Raw genomic sequence first — 18,035 nt, forward strand, 5'->3', positions numbered from 1 at the left:
AAAGAATGGGAAGAGGATATGAACAGATACTTCTCCCAGGAAGAAATACAAATGGCCAGTAGATATATGAAAAGATGCTCATCTTCATTAGTTATTAGAGAAATGCAAATCAAAACTACAATGAGATACCACCTCACACCTGTTAGATTAGCTATTATCAACAAGACAGGTAACAAGTGTTGGAGAGGCTGTAGAGAAAAAGGAACTCTCATTCACTGTTGGTGGGAATGTAAAGTAGTACAACCATTATGGAAGAAAGTATGATGGTTCCTCAAAAAATTAAGAATAGAACTACCATATGACCTAGCAATCCCTCTACTGGGTATATACCCCCAAAACTCAAAAACATTGGTAGTAAAGACACATGCAGTCCCATGTTCATTGCAGCATTGTTCACAGTGGCCAAGACATGGAAACAACCAAAAAGCCCTTCAATAGATGAGTGGATAAAGAAGATGTGGCACATATACACTATGGAATACTACTCAGCCATAAGAAAAGATGACATCGGATCATTTACAACAAAATGGTGGGATCTTGATAACATTATACTCAGTAAAATAAGTAAATCAGAAAAAACTAAGAACTGTATGATTCCATATATAAGTGGGACACAAAATTGAAACTCATGGACATGGACAGTAATGCAGTGGTTACCAGGGGCAGGGGAAGTGAGGTAAGGGAGGCAGTGGGGGGGAGGAAAGGGGGCATAAAGAAAACCAAATAAGCCTGACCAGGCGGCGGCGCAGTGGATAGAGCATCGGATGGGATGCGGAAGACCCAGGTTCAAGACCCTGAGGTTGCCAGTTTGAGCGCAGGCTCATCTGGTTTGAGCAAAAAGCTCACCAGCTTGAGCCCAAGGTCGCTGGCTCAAGCAAGAGGTTACTCGGTCTGCTGAAGGCCCGGTGTTAGGCACATATGAGAAAGCAATCAATGAACAACTAAGTTGTTGCAACGCGCAATGAAAAACTAATAATTGATGCTTCTCATCTCTCCATTCCTGTCTGTCTGTCCCTGTCTATCCCTCTTGCTGTCTCTGTAAAGAAAAAAAACAAACAAACAAACAAAACAAATAAAAGGTGACAGAGGACAATTTGACTTTGGGTGATAGGTATACAACATAACCAAATGTCAAAATGATCTGTAGATGTTTCTCTGAATCTATGTACTCTAATTGATCGATGTCACCCCATTAAAATTAGTTGTCTAAATTAAGAAAAAAGAAATCCAAAAGGTAAACTCTTTTTCACTCGATCAGTCACCTCTCCCTTTCTTTTCCTTTCTCATTGTTTGATGGCTTTACAGTATACAGACTATGGTAAACTGATCTTTCCAAATGGAAGTAAGAAAACAGTGCTTTACATCATAAAAATATTTTATATAGAGATCAAATAAAACTTTCATAAAGCCACACATGTGCATAACTTTCATGAAACACAAATAAACCTACATTTATTTATTTATTTGTTTGTGTGACAGAGAGAGTCAAAGAGAGGGACAGATAGAGACAGACAGGAAGGGAGAGAGATGAGAAGCATCAATTCTTCGTTGCAGGACCTTAGTGTTCATTGATTGCTTTCTCACATATGCTTTGACTGAGGGGCTCCAGCAGACCGAGTGACCCCTTGCTCGAGCCAGCAACCTTGGGTCCAAACTGGTGAGCTTTGCTCAAACCCGATGAGCCCACGCTCAAGGTGGCGTCCTCGGGGTCTCGAACCTGGGTCCTCTGCATCCTAGTCCAACGCTCTATCCACTGTACCACCACTGGTCAGGCCAAATAAACTTACTTTTAGACCAATCATATCACCTGCTTCTTTTTCTGTTTGCTTCTGCCACATGTCCTTTTAAAAACAGCCTTATTGAGGTTTAATTTGAGAGGGAGAAGGAGAGAGACAGAAGAGATGAGTGAGAGACAGAGACAGAAAGAGAGAGAGAAAGCCCCAGTTTGTTGTTCCACTTAGTTGGACACTCATTGGTTGCTTCTCTCTCATATGTGCCATGATCAGGGATCAAACCTGTGACCTTGTCATGCTGGATGACACTCTTTCCAGTGAACCACCCAGTCAGGGCTAAAATGTACCCATTTTCAGTGTGAAGTTCAATGATTTTTATTAAACTTAAAGAATTGTGCCACCACCCAACTCAGTTTTAGATGATTTCCATCACCACAAAGATGCCTTATGCCCATTTGTAGTCAATCCAAGGTCCTAGCTCCAACCCCAGGCAAATACTAATCTACTTTCTTTCTTTATAAATTTGTCTTTTCTAGACATTTCCTATAAGTGAAATCATACCATATATATAATTAATGTCTTGTGTGTGGTTTCTTTCACTTACAATAATGTTTCCAAGGTTCACCACTGTTGAAGCATGTATCACTTCATTACTTTTACTGCTGAATAGTGTACTTCAGTGTATGAATATACTGCATTTTATTTTTCTATTCATAGTTGATATACATTTGGATAATTTCTACTTTTAGATACTATGAACAATGCTGCTATGAATATTCACGTTCAAGCATTGATTCAGACACATGTTTTCATTCATGAGTTGCATAGTAAGTTTAAGCATACCTTTTTAAGCCTGACCAGGTGGTGGCACAATGGATAGAGCGTCAGAATGGGACACAGAAGACCCAGGTTTGAAACCCTGAGGTCGCCAGCTTGAGTGCAGGATCATCTGGTTTGAGCAAGGCTCACCAGCTTGAGCCCAAGGTTGCTGGTTTGAGCAAGGGGTCACTCATCTGCTGTAACACCCCTCACCCCCCACCCCCGGTCAAGGTACATATGAGAAACAATCAATGAACAACTAAGGTGCTGCAATGAAGAACTAATGCTTCTCATCTCTCTCCCTTCCTGTCTGTCTGTGCCTATCTGTGTCTCTCTGTCTCTGTCACACACACACACATATGCACAAAGTATAACTTTTTTTTTTTTTTTTTTTCTGAAGTTGGAAACAGGGAGGCAATCAGACTCCTGCTTGCACCTGACCGGGATCCACCCAACATGCCCACCAGGGGGCGATGCTCTGCCCACCTGGGGTATTGCTCTGTTGTGACCAGGGCCATTCTAGCGCCTGAGGCAGAGGCCATGGAGCCATCCTCAGTGCCCGGGCCAACTTTGCTCCAGTGGAGCCTTGGCTGCGGGAGCGGAAGAGAGAGACAGAGAGGAAGGAGAAGAGGAGGGGTGGAGAAGCAGATGGGCGCTTCTCCTGTGTGCCCTGGCCGGGAATCGGACCTGGAACTCCTGCACAGCAGGCCGATGCTCTACCACTGAGCCAACCAGCCAGGGCCAAAGTATAACTTTTTAAGAGACTACCAAATTGTATTTCAAAGAGGCCAAACCATTGACATTTCCACTTGCAAAATACGAAGTTTCCAGTTTCTACATATGCTCACCAGCTAAATAAAATGATAAATTATTAAATTTCAATATGTGGCCCAGAAAAATTTGTGGACAAAGCACCTACTCTTACATCATTCCATTTAGGACATCTCCTTGGGTGGGACACATGGAAGTGTGGAATATGAAAGAAGAAAGAAAATTTATAGTCTCACACCTTCTCCAAGTCCCCTTTCCTGCTAGCAACTATACTGCTCACAAAAGTTAGGGGATATTTCAAAATGAATATGAAGTGATAAAATATCCCCTAATTTTTGTGAGCAGTGTAGTATTGCTCTACCTCCAATTTCCTACCTAACACTGAGGATCCAAACTTCTCTAACTTTTAAGGAAAGGAACTCAATGCCCACCCAGAGTGATTCTGTCTGCCTATCCTCAATGCTAGCCCACGGGATCTCGTATACCCAACAGACTGGGAGAGTAGAGTAAGCCCTAGGAATAATTTTGCTAGAAAACAATCCAGATCTACATCAGTTATGAATACTTCTGATAGGCCTCAGAACAGTTTCCTTTCTACTGGCACAGTTATACAAAAGTAATAATTTAGGCCCTGGCCAGATAGGTCAGTTGGTTAGAGCACTGTCTCAAAGTGCAGAGGATGTGGGTTTGATCCCCAGTCAGGCACGTACAGGAACAAACCAATGTTTCTGTCTTTCTCTCTCTCTTCCTCTATAAAATCAATTTTTAAAAAAAGGTAATAATTTAGTAACTTAGAGGAGCTGCTTATAGCATATGCCTAGCATCATTACTTTCAATGAAATTTTTACTATCAATAAGTAAACCTCAGGTTAATTTTTCTCCAAGTCTTACACTCAGATACCACAGCTGGTTCTTCTTATAACAGTCATCTACTCACAACTTGACATTTATAGAATTTTTCTTAAGGAGTATCAATACCAGTGATATTTTTCTGAGTTTCTGATTACACCTAGAGTAAACTGGTAACACTGAGAGTGATATACAATTGGAAGCCCTGTAATCATGCTTGCCTCTTGTTTTTAATTTACATAGTATGTAATTAGGTAGAAATACAGTGTGTCCGTAAAGTCATGGTGCACTTTTGACTGGTCACAGGAAAGCAACAAAAAACGATAGAAATGTGAAATCTGCACCAAATAAAAGGAAAACCCTCCCAGTTTCTGTAGGATGATGTGGCAGCATGTGCACATGTGCAGATGATGATGTAACATAGTGTATACAGCGGAGCAGCCCGTGGCCATGCCAGTCAAGATGTGGACAGTACAGAGGAAAGTTCAGTGTGTTCTGTGGCTCGCTAAATTCGAATCCATTACCAAAGTGCAACGTGAATATCGGCACGTTTATAACGATCATGCCACCACATAGGAATAACATTACTCGGTGGGATAAGCAGTTGAAAGAAACCGGCAGTTTGGTGGAGAAACCCATTCTGGTAGCCATCAGTCAGTGACGAGTCTGTAGAGGCTATATGGGATAGCTACCTAAGGAGCCCTAAAAAATCTGTGCATGAGCCCACATCGAACTGCACTGAATAGGTATGAAACTGGGAGAGTTTTCCTTTTATTTGGTGCAGATTTCACATTTCTATTGTCCTTTGTTGCTTTCCTGTGACTGGTCAAAAGGACAGCATGACTTTATGGACACACTGTAGGTCTGCTGAGACCTACAAGTTAATTGTTTTAAGAACTTTAATAACTACAAAATACAATTTGAAGTAGTTCTTCGAGCATGTTTTCCTCCATTTTATATTTCTTTGGAGGCTGCACAGCTTCTAAAAGCAAACTACAATAAGAAAATTTGAATTTTTTTTATGTTTGGAATTTACAAAGTGCCATTTTAGAACACTGTTTTCATGTACTTAAAACAAGTATTATGCCAAAACTATTTTGCTGAACAAAAGATAATTTATTTTATTTAAAAATATATATTCTTTATATTTTTCTAATTTCATGCTTTTATTAAAGATAATAAAATAATTCTCCATCAGATTTTTTTTTAATGTTACTTAAAAATATAATCCTATAGGTAATCAGTAAATACTTCTCTACCTCTGGGCTCACCATAATTATACACTCTGTCCTCCTGAAAGTTATATACTGCTTATTAAAAAACCTCACAGACTTCTAGGATTAGACTGGACCTCTTCATGTGTATTTTAATGATGAAGCAACTGGAGCCCAAAGGGTTGGGTGACCTATCTAATCACTAAAAATAAATTCAGAATCAGTAGTGCTAGCTTCAAGTTCTAGCATTACCAATCACTTTGTGATCTTGAAGAATTTAATATTCATGATCCTTAACTTCCTTATTTGTAAAACAGTATTATATCATTCACAGGATCTTAGTGGGAAGCAACATGACATAGACTGTAGAAAAATAATTATTTACATAATGACATAAAACATTTGCACAAACCTTCTGAAGTTCATCAAATAACAGGTTTTTCACACACTGCACTGAGGCTAGATAAGTATTTACTCTGACAGTTGTGAATGATGGAGGATGTGACAAGCGATTTAACAGAGTTTCAAACTTCCTTTCTGCTTCTTGTTTACCAAAAGCTGATACAACCTAAAAGGAAGAGAACAAGTTATTGTTTCAATTTCATTATATGAATTAAAAATATTAAACAGAACATGCATATATATTTGTTCCAATTTATGAACATCTTTCAGCAATTGTTAAGTTCCATTTCATTTTGCTGTACTATTTACATGTTAATAACTCTCAGGGAATAGCATCACTACTTCACAGAGCTCTTGGGTTTAACTGTGGTAATAAACACCTAACAAAATGCCTGACATAAAGGCTTAGAAAAACATTGCCTCAACTTCAAAGCATCATTAATATTTTGAATATGTTAATAACAGCTATGTTTATTCATATAAATCTGGGACTTCATTCTACTTATTTATAATGTCTTAACTGTTACACCACTTCTGTAGAGCTATTTACTTAATAACCTCATATCCTAGAGCAAACGGGTCATTAGTCTTTTAACACACCAGGATTTGAAGACATAACACTGAGAGTGTCATCCAAAGATTCCCACATGACATCAACTTTTTAAATAGTATTAGTAAATGTAACAAATAGATATTGTCAAAAAAAGTTGGGTAGCAAAGGTGTCAGAAATGAAGTTATAGATTCAAACAACCAAGTCACCTTATAATTAACTAAAGCTTTTTAATAATGTATTTCCCCATTGTTGTCACCTTTGACTATACTGTCTTTACAAACCTCCTGTCTACAAAACTGCCAGACTGAAAGTATTAGTACTTTCTCAAGGTTTACATTCTAAAAGAAAAAACCCAAATAATCCTTTTTTACTTTGTCAAAATATCCTTGATAATTTTCAAAAAAAAAAAAAAGTGTTTTTCTTTTTGTAAAGTCATACAATTAGTGGGTTTGGGGCAGAGGTGGTGTCAAAAAAAAAGTATCTGGTGCCCGGCCTGTGGTGGTGCAGTGGATACAGCACCGTGGACCTGGAATGCTGAGGTCCTCATTTCAAAACCCTGGGCTTGCCAGGTTAAAGCACATCTGACAAGTAATCAATGAACAACTAAAGTGAAGCAACTATGAGTTGATACTTCTTGAGCATCACCCCTCTGGAAAATCAATAAATAAAATCTTTAAAAAAATAAAGAAGAGTATTTGGATCTTCTTTTATAAAACAATGTTGACAATTTTTTAAAATTCTGAGAAAAAAATGCTGAATGCCTCCATTTTTCTTACTATGTTCCTTTTAAGTTCTTTGAAATCAAGAGAAGGTAGTTTCTCTTTTCACATGGTCCAGTCCTTAACATAATTTTTGGAAATAAAGTGTAGAAATCAAATGTAAAGGTCATGGCTTCAGCAACATTTTCAAAAATGAGGAACATTTCAAGCGGCTTTACTTTGAATGGAAAACCAAAGATTTGGAAACTACAAAATTTCCTACAGAAGTAAAAAACTGTACCTTTCAAGCTTCAGATTTCAGCACTGTTACCTGAAAGCTGCATCAATTTGGGTGTTAAGTGATTCTTTGGAGCCTCATTCTCTGACCTGAGTTCTGGTCAGAGGAGGAAATCGCTACTGAAAAAGATTGCTAGGAGCAAGATGTAACCGTCTGCAAATCACTTAGCACAACTAGTGGCATTTAAGAAGCACTGGACAATATTACAGCATCTCTTCCACCTGAGCACCAGAGTGAGCGCTCTAGACCAGTGGTCTCCAACCTTTTTTGGGGCCTTGGACCGGTTTAATGTCAGAAAATATGTTCACGGACCGGCCTTTAGGGTGGGATGGATAAATGTATCACGTGACCGAGACAAGCGTCAAGAGTGAGTCTTAGACGGATGTAACAGAGGGAATCTGGTCATTTTTAAAAAATAAAACATCGTTCAGACTTAAGTGTAAATAAAACGGAAATAATTTAAGTTATTTATTCTTTCTCTGTGGATGGGTACCAAATGGCCCACGGACCGGTCCGCGGCCCAGGAATTGGGAACCAGCGCTCTAGACTACTCCGGTATCTTTAAACACAACATATTCTCCAGGACGGGGTGGGGGATGGGGTGGGGTCTTTTCTTGTTCATCTCTGTAAGCCCTTCAGTGCCACTGCCAGGAATAAAACCAAATTTTTCTCTTCCTTCTTCCCTATTCCCAGGGAATTTACCCGTTCTTTAGGAAAGCACTGATTAAATTCCTGCGGAAAGATACTGGCATTTCTTACACTCTTAAAGACTAGTAAGAAACAACGACTATGGAGATAAGTGTCCTTTTAGACTTTTTTTTCTAATTCTCTAGGGTATGTAAATATTTGAATGTTTGCAATTATCATCTTATATATTTATCAGACCTACCTCTTTATTCATAAAGCCCTCTTTAAGATAGTTTTCAACCTCAAGTCTCAAAGATATTTTAGGGAAAACAGACATTTTCCCTATTGCTAACTTCTCCAAGAGAAACACTGAACACGATGGTTTTTCTTTTTTTCCAAATTACACTGAGCAGTGCTTGGGCAATGAATACCACCGCAACGTGCCGGGACCACCAGATGCCCAGGAAAACCGCGCCGCTGACGCCGGGTTAAATTCGGAAGTGCGAAGGATCATCCACAATTTGTCCAGCGCAGCCAGTTTTAATCGGCTTCCTCGGCGGCACCACACCCGTCCTCAGTCCTCCTTTAGGGACGCTCAAGAAATCACCCTGGGCAATGCCACTCACGTTGCTGAGAACAACCAAAAGGCCTAACAAGCAGTCCCTTCTAAACTGGACAGAAAACTGGACCGGCTCAGACGCACTCAACCGTAAGGCCTAATTTCCAAACCCGCGCCTCCAGTTCCTCCGCACAAAGCGCTTTCTGACGCGTCACTTCCGGCGACGCGGCCCCACGTATCCGGCCTACCAATCCGCAGCCGTACATTGCCGCTACGTCATGCGAGAGCCTTACGCCCGGGTTTCCCGAGCTCGGTGGGTGCCGCGTTCGCATACCGAGGCGGGGCGGGGCAGGGCAGGGAGAGGGAGTAGCTCGGAGCGGGTGGCTGTCCAGGAGAGCGAACCGACCCAGCACTTGGGCCGGGAGGGCTGGTGGAGGTAAGTGGGAAATGGAGAGATGGTGTGGATTGAGTCCGAACTGTTGGCCTGAATAGGTGAGGAGTCCAATAAGTGCTTGAGGACGTCCAAAGAAAGGACGAAGACAAAATTTATTTGGACCCATCAGCCATCCTTTGATTTCATGAAATTAGCTTTTTCAGGCATACAGATCTGACTTCAGTTGTGAATCAATACTATTCAGATTTTCAAAAACTGGGCTAACGGGCCCTCAGGTAAAAGTTAAAAACCCACAGAAAGTATTTATAATTAGTTGATGTATACTTTAAAGCTCGGGAGACCTTTGGTATAATCTTTTTATGCTACAGGGAGAAGGCACCTCATAAAAGTCACTGAGCCAGTCACTGAGGCATTTTATGATTTATTTGGAAACTAAAAATAATTATCCTGTTTCTTGACTTAGTGTTTTTTGCAGTAACTAATTCATTAACGTTACTGTAGGAGAGAGTTTTGGCTTAGAACCTTTCGTTCTTTAATTCTCACATGAATATATATATATATATATATATTTTAAAGTATAATAGCTGCATTCTCTGATACATTGATCAGGTTCTGTAAAAATAAAAAAAAATTAACTTTCATCCATTAGGCTGCACGACAACCTTGTAAGGGGGTTATCATTATCTCTTCACACAGGAGTAAAAGAAGACTACCAGAGCTGAAATAACTCTCAGCAGCCTCACAAGTTAGTGAGAAAGTCAGGATAAAAATTGTAGCCACCTGACTTCTTTCCACCATGGCATACTTCTTCAATAAATTCATGGGATTCTTCCATGTTTATATTATCTGCAAATGATTAGGAAAATGTCTAGACCAGGCATTTCCAAAGGAATCTTTGTAGTCTCAACATTGTGGTGACCGTAGCACCAATGATGACTGGAAAATATTTAGGAGCTGAGAGAGGGAAGAACAAATTGCCCTAGATTATAAATTCAGAGAGGGGAGTGCCTTTATCATACCACTTCATACCCAGGTCCGAACACATATAGGCACTCAAGTACTGAATGAGGAGATAAATGAATGGACATAATGTGTGAACTAGAGAAAGAAAATGCTGAAAAAACACATTATTTGCTGTAAATTAGTTCACTAGTTCAGCACATGTGAACAGTGGTGAGGACTCAGACTATCCTTGGCTAGACATTTTTGTAGTGACCGTTATGCTGATGAAGAGGATTTTTGGTGTTAAGGTTTGATCCAAAGAAAGCATATTACAACCTGCAGTTGGCATAGTGTTACCTCTTCTGGATCAAGGACTACGCTGAAATTAGTTTTTAAAAGTTTTTTAAATGATGTTTTAAGAAAAAAAAAAATCAGAGCCCTGGCCCATTGGCTCAACAGTAGAGCATCGGACCAACATTTGAATGTCCTGGGTTCGACTCCCGGTCAGGGTACACAGAAGAAGTGCCCATCTGCCTCTCCACCCTCCCCCTCTTGCTTCTCTCTCTCTCTCTCTTCCCCTTCCATTCCCTCCTGCAGCCACGGCTTAATTGGAGCGAATTGGTCCCAGGCGCTAAAGATGGCTGCATGGCCTCTGCCCCAAGTGCTAAAAAATGGCTCTCGTTTCAATGGAGTAAGGGCCCCAGATGGGCAGAGCATCGCCTCCTAGTGGGTTTGAAGGTGGATCCCAATCAGGGCACAATGCAGGAGTCTGCCTCTGCCTCCCCTCCTCTCACTAAATTAGAAAAGAAAAAAAAAAAGAAAAAAAAAAATTGACTCTGGCCAGTGGTTCAGTGGATAGAGCATCTGCCTGGATGTCCTGGGTTTGATTGCTGATCAGGGCACACAGGAGAAGCGACCATCTGCTTCTCTCACCCTCCCTTACCCCCTTCTCTCTCACTCCCCCCCTCCCATGACCAGTGGCTCATTTGGTTCAATGTGGCCCTAGGCACAGTTGGTCTGAGCATGGCAGCCTCCGGTGCGAAAAATAGCTCAGAACTTGAGCATCGGCCCCAATGGGTTTGTTGGGTGAATCCCGGTAGAGGAGCATGTGGGAGTATGCCTCACTATTTCCCCTCCTCTCACCTAAATAAATAAAATAAAGTAAAATAAAAGATCACAAAGGTGTTAAAAAGTGCTCCAGTTAGAAAGTGTATTACAACTCTGGTGTAGGAAAATGGCCAGAGATTAGATGCTGCCCTGAAACAAGTCTTTGGTGGGGACTTCGGAACGCCAAGTCCTGCGGGGACAGAACGCTACCCCAGCAAGCACTGATAAGATTGTTTAAAGGAAACAGCTGATCTCTATGGTCTTTTCTCTACATACCTGAAAGGTATTAGTCAGTCATCTTTTTCTACACCTGAATCCATGCTAATTTGACGCAGGCTCTGCTAATTTGCTTGATGAGCAAAGAGATGAATAAATACAATGAGACTGCAGAGATCTGGGCTCTCAGTCCTAGAGGCTGGGAGTCCCCTGTACCCATCTTTTCTCTATGTTGTGTCTTATGTATTTTTTCTTAAGTCCTGCAGTACCTTCCTTTTGTGCACACACCCATTGCTGAGCTGGTCTTGGCACTCTGGTCTGGTAGCTCAGTTGGTTAGAGCAGTGGTTGGCAAACCACGGCTCGCGAGCCACCTGTGGCTTTTTGGTCCCTTGAGTGTGGCTCTTCCAGAAAATACCACCTGTGGGTGCTACCTCGATAAGGAATGTACCTACCTATACAGTTTAAGTTTTAAAAATTTGGCTCTCCAAAGAAATTTCAATCATTGTGCTGTTGATATTTGGCTCTGTTGACTAATGAGTTTGCCAACCACTGGGTTAGAGCATCTTCTGGGTACACCAGTTAGATCCCGTGTCAGAGCACATACAAGAATCAACCACTGGCTTTGACCAAGTAGCTCAGTTGGTAGAGCATTGTCCCCATATTGTCCAACCAAGGTTGCAGTTCGAACCCCATCAAGGAATATATACAAGGCTCAACCATTTCATATTCATGAATGCATGATTAGGTGAAACAACAAGTTGATGTGTTTCTCTCCCTTTTCCTCTCTAAATCAGTCAATAAATTTTAAAAAAATTTAAATAAAAAATAAGCATATTACTCAACATTCTCTAGTTTGATTAAATTATTTTTTTTAAAGGTTGTACATAGTATTTTTTTTTAGGACTTTATTAATTTTTTAGAGAGAGAGAGGGAAGGGGAAGGAGCAGGAAGCATCAACTCCCATATGTGTCTTGACCAGGCAAGCCTAGGGTTTTGAACCGGCGACCTCAGTGTTCAAGGTCGATGCTTTATCCACTGCGCCACCACAGGTCAGGCTAGTTTGATTAAATTATTGACTAGTATCCCTAATACCATTTTTATATGTGTAACTGATACATTGGCATGGTTTACACAACTATAGTCTGTTAAAGTCATTTTCCAGTTATGACTAGTTTCCTTTCAGTAGTAAAAACTTATAGGCCCTGGCCAGTTGGCTCAGCGGTAGAGCGTCGGCCTAGCGTGCGGGAGTCCCGGGTTCGATTCCCGGCCAGGGCACACAGGAGAAGCGCCCATCTGCTTCTTCACCCCCCCCCCCCTCTCCTTCCTCTCTGTCTCTCTCTTCCCCTCTCGCAGCGAGGCTCCATTGGAGCTAAGATGGCCTGGGCACTGAGGATGGCTCTGTGGCCTCTGCCTCAGGTGCTAGAATGGCTCTGGATGCGACAGAGCGACGCCCCAGAGGGGCGGGGCATCGCCCCCTGGTGGGCATGCCGGGTGGATCCCTGTTGGGCGCATGCGGGAGTCTGTCTGACTGCCTCCCCATTTCCAGCTTTGGAAAAATGGGAAAACAAAAACAAAACAAAAAAAAAAAACAACTTACAATTTCTAAATCTACCAATAAAACTTTTTTTTTTTTTTTTTTTTGTATTTTTCTGAAGTGAGAAGCCGGGAGGCAGCAGAGAGACAGACTCCTGCATGTGCCTGACCGGGATCCACTCAGCATGCCCACCAGAGGGTGGCGATGCTCTGCCCAACTGGGCCATTGCTCTGTTGCAACTGGAGGCATTCTACCACCTAAGGTGGAGGCCATGAGTCATCCTCAGCGCCGGGGCCAACTTTGCTCCAATGAAGCCTTGGCTGCAGGAGGAGAAGAGAGAGAGAGAGAGAAGAAGGAGAGGGAGAAGAGTGGAGAAGCAGATGGGCGCTTCTCCTGTGTGCCCTGGCCAGAAATTGAACCCAGGACTTCCACACACCAGGCTGACGCTCTACTGCTGAGCCAACTGGCCAGGGCTGCCAATAAAATTTTTAATATGAAAAAATATTTTAAAAATCGTACAGCAATCTTGTCAGGCAAATTGTAGAGAACATAACAGTAAATTAGAACAGTTGATCAACCAAAGTTTCATATATTTCAAAAGAGTAGAACCAATGAAAATATTGGCTCTACTGCACAAATATATTCCTTCTACCTAATTTTTTTATTTAATTAATTTTAATGGGGTGTCATTGATAAATCAGGGTACATATGTTCAGAGAAAACATCTCTAGGTTATTTTGACATTTGATTATGCTGCATTCCCATCACCCAAAGTCCAATTGTCTTCTGTCACCTTCTAACTGGTTTTCTTAGTGCCCCGCCCCTCCCCCAACCCCCTCCCTCTCTTCCTCCCCATCCTATAACCCCCACACTTTTGTCCATGTCTCTGAGTCTCATTTTTGTGTCCCACCTATGTATGAAATCATATAGTTCTTATTTTTTTCTGATTTACTTATTTCGCTCAGTATGTTATCAAGTTCCATCCATGTTGTTGTAAATGATCCGATGTCATCATTTCTTATGGCTGAGTAGTATTTTATAGTATATATGTACCAAAGCTTTTTAATCCACTTGTCCACTGATGGACACTTGGGCTGTTTCCAGATCTTCGCTATTGTGAACAATGCTGCCATAAACATGGGGGTACATTTCTTTCTTTTTAATTATTTTATTTATTCATTAGAGAGAGGGGACAGAGAGAGAGAGAAGGGGGGGAGCAGAAAGCATCAACTCTCATGTGCCTTGACCAGGGAAGCCCAGGGTTTTGAACCAGCAACCTCGGCGTCCCAGGTCGACACTTTAACCACTGTGCCACCGCAGGTCAGGTGCATTTCTTCTTTTGAAACAGTGCCATGGTGTTCTTGGGGTATATTCCTAAAAGTGGTATAGCTGGGTCAAAAGGCAGTTCGATTTTTAATTTTTTGAGGAATCTCCATACTGTTTTCCATAGTGGCTGCACCAGTCTGCATTCCCACCAGCAGTGCAGAAGGGTTCCCTTTTCTCCACATCCTTGCCAGCACTTATTCTGTGTTGTTTTGTTGATGAGCTAATTAAAATTGAAAGAATAATTCAAATTTACTGTCTCTAGAAACGTGTAAAATTGTTAGCCAGTATCACCTCAATAAAATTCTATTTTAAAAAGTTTACTGTCTTTAAAGTATCATTAGGCCACCAAGAAAATATTTAATGGGGTTTTTTTTGCTTCAAGGCTCGCAAAAAAATGTTTTCAGATACTGTTTCTTTAAAAACTGAAAGCCAGAAAAAAAGAATAATGTGGTATATATCCATGTGTAAAAATTTAAGCTAAGTTACAAAATCTAGTACTTATTGTTTAATAAAACTAAGACTAGAAATGTTCCTTTAAGCCTCTATTAACACAGACACAAAATAACTTATATTTACTGGCCAATGCATAGTCATGAAAGTTATTTGTATAGGCTTCGTCAGCACCTTTTCCTCTATAGGTAAAGTTAAAACTTGCCTTCAGTATCAGAAAGTTGGAGCACATATAAGACTTAAAGGGTCTTTGAATCAAAACACTGGGAGGGCATAAGTCACATACTTCTCTATGTACAAGTAATGAAATAGAGGCATACCATATTTCCCCATGTATAATACACTCCTATGTATAAGAAACCTTAATTTTGGGGCCTGAAATTTGAAAAAAAAAATTACATAGTTTTTTATTCATCATAAAATTTATACAACTCATCACTGTCAAATCTCCCATCCTCTGTGTCTGATGATGAATCAGTCTTCATATATTGCCTAGTCCTCAGTTCCATCTGTGGCATTTGAAATACCACACTTCTTAAATGACTTGACAATGATCTCAATCTCGTTATTATCCCAGGATCTTTTCACCCAGGTACAAACTTCTTCTATAGTTGATTTTTTCATTCTTCCTGCTGGTGTCTCCCCAGGAGACTTCATCCATTGGTTCCATTCATCTCATGGCAGCTTTGAAGGGTTTGTTAATGCTCGCATCAAGTGTTTGGAGCCAGGATGTCAAGCCTTCAGTTATGATGGCAAGTTTTGGGGGGTTTTGCTGTGCAGCAATCTTCTTTGTATTTGTTGTTATGTGTGCCCCGAACTGATCAAGCACCAATAGGGCAGGTTTCTGTAAGAACCCACCTGGTCTCCTTCTCCAAACTTTCTCAAACCAGATCTTCATCCCATCCTGATCCATCCAGCCCTTGTCATGAACGTGGACAATCACTCCTCGAGGAATGTCTTCTTTTGGCATTGATTTGTGTTTGAAAATCAGCATAGGAGGCAGCTTGGTTCCAGCACAACAAGCTAGAACAGCTGTATAATGGCTCTTTTCATGCCCACTTGTCTTCAGAGTTACAGTTTTTACCCCCTTCTTATCAACAGTTCTGTTACTTGGGACATCAAATTGAAGGGGGACTTTGTCCATATTTGCAATCTGTCCCAACTCAAACTGATGTGTCTTCCAACACTGAATGACAAAATGATGAAAGTCAAGGATCTTCTGCTGGTAGCTTTCAGGCACCTTTTGGGCAAGTCTGGTGCGTGTACACATGCTTAGTCCATTCCCTTTCATGAACCTGAAGCACCAATTACATTGTCCTTTGAAATCAGTAACTTCTTTTTCATCAGCAGTTCTTGCCTCATGTTGAACTCTCTTTGTGGACACAGGAATTCCAATTGCCCTTTGCTCTTCATATCTTCAGTTCCCTCTCTGAATTAGGCCATTTTGCTGACTTTCCTCTTATGGCCGCCTTCTGCTGTGATGTTTTCAGTAGGATTTCTTCTTATAGCCAGTCTCAGATTGATTTCTCAGTTAAAGAAGGACCAAATTTACGTTCAGCAGCACAATTTCCAATCACTTTTGCAAACCGGATCACTTTTAACTTGAATTGAGCACTGCAGGAAAATCTTTTCTGAGCCATTTTGGGCAGAATGTGGCAAAACATAATTTGTAATATACCAGTAAGAAGTGTGAAACAATGAGTGCAATGACAACAAATGCAAAAAAGCGGGAAATGCAAATTTAAATTTACAACGATGAGCGCAAAAACTAGTGTGAAAAAAGCCAGAAATGCAAGAAAAAAAAATCTACAACCACTGTATAAGATACACCCAGATTTTAGACCCTAAATTTTTCAAAAAGGGGTACATCTTATACATAAGGATATATGGTATGTTGGGTAAACAGATGTTTTCTTTAGGTTTGCTAGCTTTTATTGGGGCAGTGCCATGGTGTTTATTAACTATGGAAGGCTGTGCGTGCTTGCCCTCAGGATAGCAGTTTGCAAATTGGACAGCCTGCCTGCTTAGGCAGGGCTATTGTTTGTTGGAGAAGGCATTTTTTTACCCCCAGCCTGTTTTGCAGAGCAGTGGGGAGAGGGGAGATTCTGAGGGTAGTCCGGGAGAGTCCAGAGAATGAGTTGGGGCTTTGAGGGTCTTGAGTGAGAGGGAAGCTGTCTTCCCTGCCTGTTTGTTCGCCGGCCCTTAACGAGACCAGAGTGGCCCACCATTTTCCGGCTCCACTGTTCCTTTACTGTCTGTCCAAATCCAATGAGAACCTGCATGGCCACGGTGGCAGCCACTGGCCTTACAACATACCTCAGAGATGATATGGGTTTGCTTTCAGACCACCACAATAAAGCAAGTCTTGCAATAAAGCGAGTCATGAGTTTTTTGGTTTCCCAGTGCACATAAATAATGTTTACACCAAAATGTAGTCCATTAAATGTGCAATAGCATTATATCTTAGAAAACAATGTACATGCCTTAACTAAAAAATACTTTATTGCTGAAAAATGCTAAACATCATCTAGCTTTCATCAAGTTGAAATCTTTGCTGGTGGAGAGTCTAGTAAAAAAAAATCGCAGTGACACAAAGAAAACCAGTTAGAAGGTGACAGAAGACAATTGGACTTTGGGTGATGGGAATGCAGTATAATCAAATGTCAAAATAACCTGGAGATGTTGTCTCTGAACATATGTACCCTGATTTATCAATGTCACCCCATTAATATAAAAAAATATATTTAAAAAATCGCAGTGATTGCGATGAAAAATAAAGCAAAGTGCAATAGGACGCTATAACTGTAGTTTGGTGTGTTAAAAGAACTTGCTGCCAGGAGTAAAACCTACCATCAGACTAAAGTCCATAGTTTTTTCAACTAAGTTCACTCCTTCAATTGGTTTTAGGGAATTAGTTACATTTCATCCCAGGCTGTGAAGTTTCTGAATTTGTTCGAACCTAATTATGAAAAAGAAAATGGAATTGAACGCATTACAGAGCAAATTGGTTTTTATACACACAGACTTCTGAGTTAAAAGTAATAAATTGAATTCAATTCCAGCTGCAGAGTTTTTCCAAAGTAAGCTTCCTTGTAAGTTGTATTAGGTATATATATTTTAATTCTCTAGTTCAACTATTTTTCCCCATGAAATTTGTTTGTTTTGCTTCAAGTACAGCACTTATAAGCTTTTTTTTTCTATTTTGTTGAATTAGACTACTGGGATTCCATTTTAATTTTATTGATTTTTAGATAAAGAGAAAGGAAGGCAGAAAGAAAGGACGAAGGAAGGGGGAGAGAAAGAGAGAAGCATTCATTTATTGTTCCACTTACTTATACTTTCATTGGTTGATTCTCATATGTGACCTAACCAGGATCAACCAGCAACCTTGGCACATCCAGGAGTTGCTGAGCAACTGAGCTACCATGGCTCAGTGGATAAAGCATCCACCCAATGTGCCAGAGGTCCAGGTTCAACCCCAGGAGGGCACCTACTTAGAAGCAATCAATGGGTACACAACTAAGTGAAACACTGAAGTAAT

The 18,035-nt window shown here is 40.7% G+C and overlaps 1 protein-coding gene across 2 annotated transcripts in view; it reads right to left on the bottom strand.

The window, feature by feature from the left end:
* The window catches only part of NSUN6 (NOP2/Sun RNA methyltransferase 6), a 76,559-nt gene that overhangs the window by 57,801 nt on the left and 723 nt on the right, over nt 1-18,035 (bottom strand). Inside the window, exons 2-3 of one of the 2 annotated variants that reach the window (XM_066387416.1) lie at nt 17,345-17,453; nt 5,799-5,954 (exon numbers count right to left, since the gene is read on the bottom strand). In XM_066387416.1, coding sequence (XP_066243513.1) covers nt 5,799-5,954; nt 17,345-17,362 — 174 coding nt within the window. In that variant the 5' untranslated portion in view covers nt 17,363-17,453. Of the gene's footprint in view, nt 1-5,798; nt 5,955-8,227; nt 8,725-17,344; nt 17,454-18,035 lie in introns of those variants that run through there. The other variant, XM_066387415.1, reaches the window with a different exon arrangement.

This window comes from Saccopteryx leptura, chromosome 5 (genome assembly GCF_036850995.1).
Source record: "Saccopteryx leptura isolate mSacLep1 chromosome 5, mSacLep1_pri_phased_curated, whole genome shotgun sequence".
NCBI classification, from domain to species: domain Eukaryota; kingdom Metazoa; phylum Chordata; class Mammalia; order Chiroptera; family Emballonuridae; genus Saccopteryx; species Saccopteryx leptura.